Source organism: Tachypleus tridentatus, chromosome 4 (genome assembly GCF_004210375.1).
Source record: "Tachypleus tridentatus isolate NWPU-2018 chromosome 4, ASM421037v1, whole genome shotgun sequence".
In the NCBI taxonomy this organism is placed as follows: Eukaryota; Metazoa; Arthropoda; class Merostomata; order Xiphosura; family Limulidae; genus Tachypleus; species Tachypleus tridentatus.
The window spans coordinates 90,931,240-90,944,478 of record NC_134828.1 but is presented as its reverse complement, the minus strand read 5'-3'; the positions used below and the strand labels follow the sequence as shown (position 1 = coordinate 90,944,478).

The 13,239-nt window shown below is 33.3% G+C and overlaps 1 protein-coding gene across 1 annotated transcript in view; it reads right to left on the bottom strand.

The window, feature by feature from the left end:
- Positions 1–733: 733 nt before the first annotated feature.
- The window catches only part of LOC143248379 (uncharacterized), a 30,676-nt gene continuing 18,170 nt past the window's right edge, over positions 734–13,239 (bottom strand). Inside the window, exon 3 of the mRNA XM_076496740.1 lies at positions 734–1,585. Within this exon, the coding sequence (XP_076352855.1) occupies positions 1,130–1,585 (456 nt within the window). The 3' untranslated portion in view covers positions 734–1,129. The remainder of the gene's footprint in view (positions 1,586–13,239) is intronic.

Here is a 13,239-nt window from a genome sequence, read left to right as displayed (position 1 = left end):
CAAGGTTATTACAATCATTGGTTCAGATTTCAGTAACGTTGTAATAATTCGTATAATTGATCCAGTTATGTGAGGACCTTGGTATCCTTCTGGTCTTAAACAGTCAAAAATTTTATTTTAGGGACATATCAAACACTTGGTGTTTGGAATACGTTCTATTAATTTGAAAGGTTTCAACACAACAATCTGCGTAGCCTTGTCACCGCTACATAACTTGAGTCATAACGTGTGTGAAAGAGCACTCGGTGTGTGACTTTTGTAACCTTCTGTAGGTTATGTTAAGTGAGTATCGTAATAATGTGGATTACTTCTACAATACCGTGGGTACAAATCTGAGACCATCCCTCAAAATGACTAATTTTAAATGTTTTGTGTTACAGTGTAACTTAAGAAAGTACAACAGATAACAACACATGTTTATTTGAATGAATACAATAAACCTACAATGATTACCCAGGATTCTATGGGTAGATTAAACTTACAATAATTACATAGGATTCTATCTATTGGAACAGCAACTGTGTCACTCTTAACACTAAATCACACATTATTCTTAGCAATTTATAACACACGAAGTCACACATTATTCTTAGCAATTAATAACACACGAAATCACACATTACTCTTAGCAATAAATAACATACAAGGTCACACATTAACAGCAATAAATAATATACGAAGTCACACATTATTCTTAGCAATAAATAATACTTGAGGTAACAGATTATCGTGTTTTATTTTAGACAATATCTCAATATTAAAAAATCTTGAAAAGTTGCTTCGTGGTAAAAATGTAACGATCAAAATGTGACAAAAGAGCTTGTAAACAGTATGTCAGTGCTGAACTCTAAAGAATTTGTTATAAACACAGTAGGTAAGAGATAAATGTAAAACACATTACGTAATATTGGCTCAATGAACAGGTTTTACAATGAATTTATCAATTCTCTAATTATTCTTTACTTCATTAAAATAACATAATAGAACTCTATATATCTTGGATCCGGAGTTCGTTTCAGTAAGAGAGAAATAAGACCTCTTTTTTTTTTTAACACTCAAGAAATTCAGGCCTGTCTGTGTCCTGTCGGCGGGCTTACTCATGAGGCCTGTCTGTGTCCTATCGACAGACTTACTCATGGAAAGGGCCGAGGTGATGGAAAGAGGAAGGCAAGACATTGACAATGTTAGTTGGAGCTGAGGTTCTGCTAGACGCACCCGCCGAGTTCAGCATGTAAACCGAGAGTAGGCCCGAAGTGAGTGTATCAACACGGTCAGCCACAGAACGTGGCAAAGACAGACGAGTCGCCGCTTCAATCCTCGAAGTGCTGGCTTCATTGCTAGCTGAGAACAAGTTGTTAAGGCCGAAACGATTAGAGAGCCCTTTGAGAGATGACGTGAACAGAGAACTATGCAATCCGTTGCCCCACAGAGGATCCGTTCCTAAGGGACTAGGAGAAAGATGAAGCAGTCCCTGTAAATCTCTGCCAGGGGACAAAAACATGTTTACATCAGGACACTTAGGATTTTCATATCTGAGATTCTTCTCTTGTTTCCTCCATTTGGCTCGTCTGTTTTGAAACCACACCTAGAAATAATTATATTTTTATATTAGAATTAATGACCAATAAATGCCTTAGTAATAACACATTTCATCTTAGAAATTCTATAATACAACATAAAATTAAGAATATTCAAGCACTCAAAAATAATATTTCAAGGAAAAATGTTTTGAATGACATATAACGTTTCGTATTATAACTTATTACGGTCGAGTCTCCGATTTATTGTGTTACGTACGTTAAGTATATTATGATTTCAAATAGCCGTAAGTTTTAATTTTAATGTAGAAGTTAATTCCTTGTCATTACGTAACAGCTGTGGAATATATACCAACAAGACTGATAGCACAGTTTCCTTTTTCAGCACAAATATATTATAACATACAACCAACAATATAATTTATATTAACGGTTATTACAAATAATGATTTATATACAAGAGTTTTACAAACTTACAAACGATACTGAGTCTTCTATCTGGTCTGAAACTGAAGATTTTGTCGACGGTACAAATCTGTACTTTTCAGATTAATGAGCGTTTATCCCAGTCATAGCTTCTGAGGCTTATAGTATACTTACTGAAGCAACCAAACAATATCCTTTCAAAAAATGTCTTTTGGCGCGTCCATTTATAAACTTTAAGGCAAAGTTTTATAAAGTTTAGTTGGCAACAATACTAGAAATCGCTAGCATTTGATATACATCGTAGATTGTTGATTCTTATAGATTGTTGATTCTTACACACGAGAATCTTCTATAAATTTAGAGAACAGGCGGGACTTTCGCAATACACATTTAACAATACAAGTTACATACATTTCTAACTGAAATAAACATCAATATTAAAATAAATTACATTAGTAAATCTGTTACATGTAGCAGTTGCTACTTTATTTTCAGTTTTGTTACTCTTATACATGTTATATGGAGAAGACATGTACATGAAAATATACATGTTATATGAACGATTAAGTTATTTATTGGTTTAAGAATGTTAAGTCCGATTATAATTAGAAATCTCGAACACAACGTGCTTTGAAATATTATTGTTATTGTATGATAACCAAATGTATCGATAAATAACACTAGATAACCAAAATAACAAACATGTGAGCAACAACTGTAAACATCATAAAACGTATCTCTGAACACCTCACACATGTTTAAATAAAACAGTTTATTCCGCTAACTGGATAAGTTAATGTAATTTTGTTGGCTACTGAACTACTGAAAGTGCTTATTAAGAAACCTCCAGGATGTTAGGTTGCTTTATTCTAAGAACACTGCTCTACATGTTACTTAGACCGGAAATCAAACATGCTGTTGGTGAGAACGTGGTGTATAGTTATTACAAGGAAAGCCTATTTATGACATAGATGAAGACTGACTGATTGTTTGAATTAAGCTTAAAGCTACACAACTGGCTACCTGTGCTCTGCCTACCACTGGTATCGAAACCCTGTTTTTAGCGTTGTGAGTCCGAACACATACCGCTGTATCGCTCGGGGGCGTGAAGTGAAGAAAAAAGTGTTATTAGCCATTGTTCTGTTCTTCACAGTCGCACAATAACAGATGTAACAAATAAATTAGTAATCCGAAAATTGTTTACTCTCGAAGACAAAGCTCAAGTTTATTTATTATTGTTGAAATTGCTCTACTATATGATGTGAAGAACTGAGCAGAGGCAAATAGCACTTCATCCATCCAGTTTATAGGTTTACCTCATATTGGCTATAAAGCACGTTCATACCAACTGTTTGTTTGATAATTTTCACTACGATATAGGTCCATCTTATCTCTTTGGTTAACTTGTGTTTTGGGTTACTAATGAGGAGTGAAGTTCTCCGAAACCAGTATAACCTAATAACACACGTTGTTTAAAGTGTAAAATGAACTGGATCTCCTTCGAACTTAGACTTGGAGATTATACAGTTTGAGGAATATTAAGTCAATTTGTTATTAAACTAGATATGATAAAAAGTAGCAACCGAAGTAATAGGATGAAATATTTTTATATTGCGTAAAAGTGGTAAGTCTATGGATTTACAACGCTAAAATCAGGGGTTCGATTCCCCTTGGTAGCAGTGGGTTGTGATGACTAATTGCCTTCTCTCTAATCTTACACTTCTAAATTAGGGACGACTAGCACAGTTAGCCCTCGTGTAGCTTTGGACGAAATTTAAAAAAAACCTTCATACGGAGTTCGTTCCATATAAATTTCGAAGAATTTTATCGTAAACTCGATATTCGTAAGTTACAAAAGTTTTGTTAAATATATATTGCAAAAGTCCCGCCTATTTTATAAATTTGTAGAAGATTCTCGAGTGTAAGAATCAACATTGTACTTATTAAGTGTATATGTAATACTAGTGATTGCCAGTATTGCTGCTAATTGAAATTGAAACTCTCCTGTCAAGCTTATAAAATGTAACGAAAGCAATGCGAAGAGGCAGTTTTATATGTTGTTGGTTTGCTACATTTAGTATACTATAAACCTCTGAAACTATAACTGTGATAAACGCTTGGTAATCACGAAACTATAGACATTTGACCAGGAACGTTTATATATTACAAACGTTAGAAACCGTTTAACGTCAGTGGACTACCGTCGGACGTTAGCGTTTCTACGATGTCTTCTAACCTCGAGTGTAAAAAAAACAAAAAAAAAACAAAAAAAACTCACGTGCCATCAGCGAGAGCTGGTTAGCCGTTAAGTGTATTAACTGTATTGATATCAAGAGAATTCGCTCATCATGAACCATCGATAAAATATTCCTTTCCAGACCAGGTAGAAGACTCAATATTGCTTTCAAGTTAGTAAATCCTTTATAATAACTATTATAAACAACTTTTATTATAAATTGTATTATTGTTTCTATAATCAAATACATTTGTATTAAAGAAAGTAAACTGTGTATGTCAGTCTTGTTGGGAAATGTCATAAATCTAATGCATTTTGACATTCAGTTAAACTAAAATTAAACTTCCCGACTATTTGGAAACTTAACACGTAACGTAATAAATCGGAGATTCGTTCGAGATGTATTATAATACCTAACACAACAGTACTTTAGTTTCAGGTTTCTGTTGTGTCAGGAACAACTTCTAGTTAATTGTAGTTAATGGATTATATACGGTACATCCCATCACTCTTGGGGGCTCAGTTCTCTGACTGGTTTTTCTTGCTTTAAGACTTACTTAAGGTCCTATATTTGTAAGCATATTATCTCAACCTTTAACCTATTACGTTGAGGGTAAAGAGCCCACATTTCCACTGAAGTTTTCTTTATCGTTTTATAGTAAGAGACCCGAGACGTCTGTAAAAGTTTTCTACCTTCAAGAGTGAGAAATTCTAGACTTCGCCAAAATTTTTCTCCACTTTAAAGATCTTTGCTATAAAGCGTAGAAGACCTACATTTCCGCAGAACGAGCGACGTTCTCGTGTTTATGTTGTCTTTGTCCGTGATAGTTACCATCTATTTTATATATATATATATAAATATCTAGGAACATTTAACACCTGCTTGAAAGGAAACTCACTTTAGTATGTCACTAATTTTAACATCTCTATTACACTTTATTTAGCATTACTATGAACTCCTCTTCAGCGTATTTCTTACGGTTAATATTTCTATGGAACTATCTTCAATATATTTGTGATGGTTAATATTTGTGTGAAACTATCTTCAGTGTATCTACAACGGTTAATATTTCAATAAAACATTCTTCAGTATATTTATAACGGTTAATATTTCTATGAAACTATCTTCAGTATATTTATAATGGTTAACATTTCTATGAAACTATTTTCAGTGTATTTGTAGCGGTTAACGTTTCTATGGAACTACTATCTTCAACAGATTGATATGAAATATCTTCTGCATGTTAACCGGCGAACGGTTCCTTCCACATATCTTGTCATCAACTCACACGGGTAATGATACTGAAAACGTTTGTTTTTTTTTAATACCACTACTTTTTTGTTTTCAATTCAGCGAATGTTTTAAGCTTTTGTATTTTATATCAAGATTTTCGTAGATCTCAGCTTGAACAGTGTCAAACCAGTTTTTCTATTATTACGTTTCGAAGTCAGATACTTAAAGGCTAGATATCCTATACTTTCTCAAAGATGTTCTGTACTTCAAACCTCTTGCTTTAGGAAGTAGATATCCTATATCTCCACAGAAATATTCTCTACCTTAAATCTTTTTCTTTAAGGTTAGATATCTTATACTTCCATGAGAGTGTTCTATACCTTAAATCTCTTGTTTTAAAGGTTAGATAACCTATACTTCTATTAAAGTGTTTTCTACCTTAATTACCTTGCTTTAAGAGGTAGATATCCTACACTTTCATGAGAGTGATCTCTACCTTAAATATCTTGCTTTAGCGTTAGATATCCTGTACTTCCATGAGAGTGTTCTGTACCTTAAATCTCTTGCTTTTAAAGGGTAGATATCCTATACTTCCATGAAAGTGTTCTCTACTTAAATCTGGTGTTGTGAGGGGTAAATATTCTATACTTCCTTAAGAATGTTCTCAACCTTAAACATCTTTAGCGAGCACCCATAATGGATTATACATTCCCTGAGACTCAGCAAATGAAGCAAAACAAAACTCAACATATTAAGTAACCAAATAAACACAGCCACAAAACTATGTTTATCTGATAAAATTAACGATGAAATCAACAAAATAAAGCAACACTTCATCAACATTAACGAATTTCCTCCAAAACCTGTTGAAACAATTATACATATACACCTAGACCAACAACAAACAAACAACAATAAGGCCCAAGATACAACAAATTACAAAATCTTACATTGCTACATACCAGATATTTCCGATGTCAGGGGAAGAATAATCAACATCAGTGAAAAACTTATAATAAAACACAACATTCCAGTAAACACCAAATATATTCAAAACAAGGTACAAAACTAAAGTCCATACTATTTAAAAAAACTGTATTGACAAACGAAACACCAACAATATTTTAAAATGCAATACAACAACTGCCACGACTCCTATGCTGGAGAAACAAGCAAAAAAATGGAAACCAGATTAAATGAACACAAAAATACCACACGTTTTTGAGCACTGCAAATCAAATAAACACAACATTACCATAGAAAACAGCCATATATTAAGTAGGGAAACAATACAACGAACGTAAAATCAAAGAAGCCCTACTTATACAGCAACTAAAACCAAAATTAAACCAATATAAAGGAACATCTTTATACCTTCACTAATTAATAACCTAACATCTAAGTGCAACGCCACCTACAATCCCATACACATTTACAGTCTAGTCCCTAAAACATGTGCCCTGCAACGGTCAGTTGGAAACTCTCTCTTTGTTAACCTGAAGATGACGTGGGACGATAGAGACGTCGTTCTAAACTTTATTTTAATCTGAGATACATTTTACTTCAGGTTGGTTTCTCGTCACCACGAACAGCCTCTCAAACTTGTTTATTCGGATTAACCCGCCTTTAATGTTGACAACAACTGACGTCTACGCGAAACGCTCTTCAGCTCTTTGGCGTTTTGATGACGAACTAACCACCTTATGTTTGGTTTGGATTTCGCGCAAAAGCTACACGAGGGCTATCTGCGCTAGCTGTCCCTAATTTAGCAGTGTAAAACTAGAGGGAAGGCAGCTAGTCATCACCACCCACCGCCAACTCTTGGGCTACTCTTTTACCTACGAATAGTGAGATTGACCATCACATTATAACGCCCACGGTTGAAAACATGTTTGGCAAGGGGAAGTTGTTTATTATCAGTGCCCAAAAGATAATACGGCTGAACATGGGCTTCCAGAGAAAGTTGTCTTAACATGTTTGGTGCGACGGGTATTCGAACCCGCGATCTTAACATTACGAGTCGAACGCCTTAACCCACCTGGGCCCAACACTTTATGAAACTCTCTTTAGCAAATTTAACAACGAATAAGAAACCCTCTTAAGCCTTTTGATAAAAGTTAACATCATTATTAGATACTATATGTAAAATTGTTTATTCTGTTGTGTGAGTTCATTCTGTTGTATGGTGAGCGAATGCTCCTTTCATTTTGCCGCCATATCTTGTCAAAAAGTCACAGGGGGAACAGTTCAGGAAACTTTCTTTTAAATTATCACACTTCTCTTTGTTTTCAGTATTGTGACTGTTTTAAGCTTTTTATTTTCATTTCATATAATGGTTTACACAGATCTCCGCTTGAAAAGTGTTAAATTAATTTTTTCTCTTAATATGTTTTAGGTAAGAGGAAGTATTATATTAACCAAACTTATCTGTGTTTTTACCAATGTTAAACATAAATTATAGGTGATATGAAAATGACCTGCAAACAGCAAGAAGTTGAGGTTCAAAGCAAAAAGATAGGCTTTTTAACATATTTGCATTTCATACAAGCCTAATCAGTTTTTGTTTCACATTAAACTTTGTTTACAAAACGAGCGAATTACACAAATTGTATTGTTTTATTGTTGAGTGTGTCTTTGTTGCTTCAATAGTTTTCGTGGTGTAATATCATTATACAATGTCAATAAATTAAGCATTGTTTATTTCCAATATTAACTACTTGAATACATATGAATTTTATTTACAAGAGTAAACAGACTTGGAGGTAAGTATTGGACACTGAAATACATAGCCCTAACGAGAGGTAATGACATAATAATATCAGTATGTTACCCAGGGAATTTTATATCCGTTATGAAAATGACACATAATTATGTGTCAACTCTTTTAGAAACACTAATAATTAATACTATTCTTCGAAACGTTGAACAGGCCTAATGCTGTTCCACGTTTCTCTATCTTCTGAACATAAATTAGAGGCATAACAAGATATTACAAGCTGTAAATATTCAAGTTATGTTTTGTTAAAAAAGACTAAGGCGGGAGTTATTATATAACGTGTGCATAAATACGCCTATTTCATTAGCTGTCGTTGTCAACGGACACAGTTGCTTTCCATACATTATTTAGTAGTACCATATGGTGTACGACACGCTATTCAAATTAACAGAGTACCAGCTGTGTAAACTGTCAGCGATTAAAGTTGTATCATGTGCAGATTGATGTAATTTACTGAACAGTTTTCTATTATTTATAGATGTACTATTTACAAAGCGTAATTGTATAATAATGTGCTAAGGTTCTGCATACAAGTACGACCGTGAACATCTCTCCTGAGTCTTGTATATTTTAACAGTATTACAAAGTCAAGTTCTAATATAAAGTCCGGCATGGCCAGGTGGGTTAAGGCGTTCGACTCGTGATCTGAGGGTCGCGGGTTCGAATCCGTTACACCAAACATGCTTGCCTTTCAACCGTGGGGCGTTATAATGTGACGTTTAGTCCAACTATTCGTTGGTAAAGAGTAGTCAAAAGTTGGCGGTGGGTGGTTATGACTAGCTGCCTTCCCTCTAGTCTTACACTACTAAATTAGGGACGGCTAGCACAAAATTACAAAAAAACTGCATAAGAGCATTTTGAAAACCGGTGAAGGAGACTTTATTAACACAAGTATTTTAGCTCTCAGGTAAAAATAAATGTCAGACTTAGAATAAAAAAATGCTCAATTGTTTTAAAGTCTGCGATGATAAAACAGTACAATCTTCAGTTTGTTACCCTACCTATCTATGTAGTTCTCTTTTTGTTTGATAAGCTGTTTTCTTACTTTATAATCGGATAATCAACATACTTGTCTTTATATATTTGATCATTTATTTATCTTTTCGTTTGATGATGGTCGGATTATCTGTCTATATGTCTGATAATCTGCTTAGTTCCTTTTTTATTTGACAATCTACACATTTGCCTTTTAATTATATAACACAATGTAACAAAATTTTACTTTTCTTGTTTCTAGGCAGAAAGTGTTATTTCCCAATTGCTTATGCCTAACGTGAATGGAAAAGACCTGTTTTTCTCTTGAAACTTTGCTTTTGTGACCCTGGAAGCTTATAATGAAAACATCATGAGAGACTATATTTGGGGGCTGACACGTGAAAGTGATTTACATTACCGTCGCAAATCTCGAAAACTACTCACTTCTAAACATTTTTGTATAACTTTAGTACAAATACATGCAAATCTTGATTCATATGTTGTTTTACTCAGACCTTATGTAAATGAAAATGTGCACATTTTCCCGTTGTTACACAGAAAATAGGTTAATTTCTAAATTTCATTATCCAGGTCACATGAGCAAAGTTTGAAGGGAATAATGGACATTTTCTGTATTTTTACAACATAAGTAAATAAGAAAGAACACGTACTATCCAGGAACAAAATTTGTGTTACATAGTGTAATCTCTCTACATATCTCTCATTTTACTTGATAACCTACGTATCTGTTTTCATACGTGATAAACTATCTACCTTCTTTATTTGTCATAGTACTTGATAATCTGTTTATTGTTTGTTTGTTAAATTATTAATTTTACGTTTTACTCGTTAATCTAAATGTGTCTAACTTATAATTTGATAAGCAATCTGCTCTCTGTATGTTTAATTTGATAAGCTCTCTGTCTGTGTGTTAAATTTGATAAGCTGTCTGTCTGTGTGTTTAATTTGATAAGCTCTCTGTCTGTGTATTTAATTTGATAAGCTCCCTGACTGTATGTTTAATTAGATAAGCTCTCTGTCAATTTGATAAGCTCTCTGTCTGTGTGTTTAATTTGATAAGCTCTCTGTCTGTGTGTTTTTAATTTGATAAGCTCTCTGTCTGTATGTTTTAATTTGATAAGCTCCCCTGTCTGTATGTTTAATTAGATAAGCTCTCTGTCTGTGTGTTTAATTTGATAAGCTCTCTGTCTATGTGTTTAATTTGATAAGCTCTCTGTCTGTGTGTTTAATTTGATAAGCTCTCTGACTGTATGTTTAATTTGATAAGCTCTCTATCTGTATGTTTAATTTGATAAGCTCTCTGTTTGTGTGTTTAATTTGATAAGCTCTCTATCTGTATGTTTAATTTGATAAGCTCTCCTCTGTCTGTATGTTTAATTTGATAAGCTCCATGTCTGTGTGTTTAATTTGATAACTCTGTCTGTGTGTTTAATTTGATAAGCTCTCTGTCTGTATGTTTAATTTGATAAGCTCTCTATCTGTATGTTTAATTTGATAAGCTCTCTATCTGTATGTTTAATTTGATAAGCTCCTCTCTGTCTGTGTGTTTAATTTGATAAGCTCTCTGTCTGTGTGTTTTAATTTGATAAAGCTCTCTATCTGTATGTTTAATTTGATAAGCTTCCTGTCTGTATGTTTAATTTGATAAGCTCATAAGCCCTGTCTGTGTGTTTAATTTGATAAGCTCTCTGTCTGTGTGTTTTAATTTGATAAGCTCCCTATCTGTATGTTTAATTTGATAAGCTCTCTGTCTGTGTGTTTAATTTGATAAGCTCTCTGACTGTATGATTAATTTGATAAGCTCCCTGACTGTATGATTAATTTGATAAGCTCTCTGACTGTATGTTTAATTTGATAAGCTCTCTATCTGTATGTTTAATTTCTAAGCTCTCTGTCTGTGTGTTTAATTTGATAAGCTCTCTGTCTGTGTGTTTAATTTGATAAGCTCTCTGTCTGTGTGTTTAATTTGATAAAGCTCTCTGTCTGTGTATGTAATTTGATAAGCTCTCTGACTGTATGTTTAATTTGATAAGCTCCTGACTGTATGTTTTAATTTGATAAGCTCTCCTCTGTCTGTGTGTTTAATTTGATAAGCTCTCTATCTGTATGTTTAATTTGCTAAGCTCCATGACTGTGTGTTTAATTAGATAAGCTCTCTGTTTGTGAGTTTAATTAGATAAGCTCTATGTTAATGTGTTTAATTTGATAAACTCTCTATCTGTATGTTTAATTTGATAAGCTCCATGTCTGTATGTTTAATTTGATAAGCTCTCTGTCTGTCTGTTGAATTTGATAAGCTCTCTCTGTTTGTATGTTGAATTTGATAAGCTCTCTATCTTGTATGTTGAATTTGATAAACTCTCTATCTGTATGTTTAATTTGATAAGCTCTCTGTCTGTGTGTTTAATTTGATTAATTTGATAAGCTCCCTGACTGTATGATTAATTTGATAAGCTCTCTGTCTGTGTGTTTAATTTGATAAGCTCTCTATCTGTATGTTTAATTTCATAAGCTCTGTCTGTGTGTTTAATTTGATAAGCTCTGACTGTCTGTTTAATTTGATGCTCTCTATCTGTATGTTTGATTTGAAGCTCTCTGTCTGTGTGTTTAATTTGATAAGCTCTGACTGTATGTTTAATTTGATAAGCTCTCTGTCTGTATGTTTAATTTGATAAGCTCTCTGACTGTATGTTTAATTTGATAAGCTGTCTGACTGTATGTTTAATTTGATAAGCTCCCTGACTGTATGCTTAATTTGATAAGCTCTCTGTCTGTATGTTTAATTTGATAAGCTTTCCTCTGTCTGTTTGTGATAAGCTCTAATCTGTATGATAAGCTCTCTGTCTGTGTGTTTAATTTGATAAGCTCTGTGTGTTTAATTTGATGTCTGTGTGTTTAATTTGATAACCTGACTGTATGTTTAATTTGATAAGCTCTCTGACTGTATGTTTAATTTGATAAGCTCCCTGACTGTATATTTAATTTGATAAGCTCTCTATCTGTATGTTTAATTTGATAAGCTTCCTGACTGTATGTTTAATTTGATAAGCTCTCTGTCTGTATGTTTAATTTGATAAGCTCCCTGACTGTATGTTTAATTTGATAAGCTCCCTGACTGTATGTTTAATTTGATAAGATCCCTGACTGTATATTTAATTTGATAAGCTCTCTATCTGTATGTTTAATTTGATAAGCTCTCTGTCTGTGTGTTTAATTTGATAAGCTCCCTGTCTGTATGTTTAATTTGATAAGCTCCCTGACTGTATGTTTAATTTGATAAGCTCCCTGACTGTATGTTTAATTTGATAAGCTCCCTGACTGTATGTTTAATTTGATAAGCTCTCTGACTGTATGTTTAATTTGATAAGCTCTCTGTCTGTGTGTTTAATTTGATAAGCTCTCTGTCTGTGTGTTTAATTTGATAAGCTCTCTGTCTGTATGTTTAATTTGATAAGCTCCCTGATTGTATGTTTAATTTGATAAGCTCCCTGACTGTATATTTAATTTGATAAGCTCTCTATCTGTATGTTTAATTTGATAAGCTCTCTGTCTGTATGTTTAATTTGATAAGCTCTCTGTCTGTGTGTTTAATTTGATAAGCTCCCTGTCTGTATGTTTAATTTGATAAGCTCCCTGACTGTATGTTTAATTTGATAAGCTCCCTGACTGTATGTTTAATTTGATAAGCTCCCTGTCTGTATGTTTAATTTGATAAGCTCCCTAACTGTATGTTTAATTTGATAAGCTCTCTGACTGTATGTTTAATTTGATAAGCTCTCTGACTGTATGTTTAATTTGATAAGCTCTCTGTCTGTGTGTTTAATTTGATAAGCTCTCTGTCTGTGTGTTTAATTTGATAAGCTCTCTGTCTGTATGTTTAATTTGATAAGCTCCCTGACTGTATATTTAATTTGATAAGCTCTCTGTCTGTATGTTTAATTTGATAAGCTCCCTGACTGTATGTTTAATTTGATAAGCTCCCTGACTGTATGTTTAATTTGATAAGCTCCCTGACTGTATATTTAATTTGATA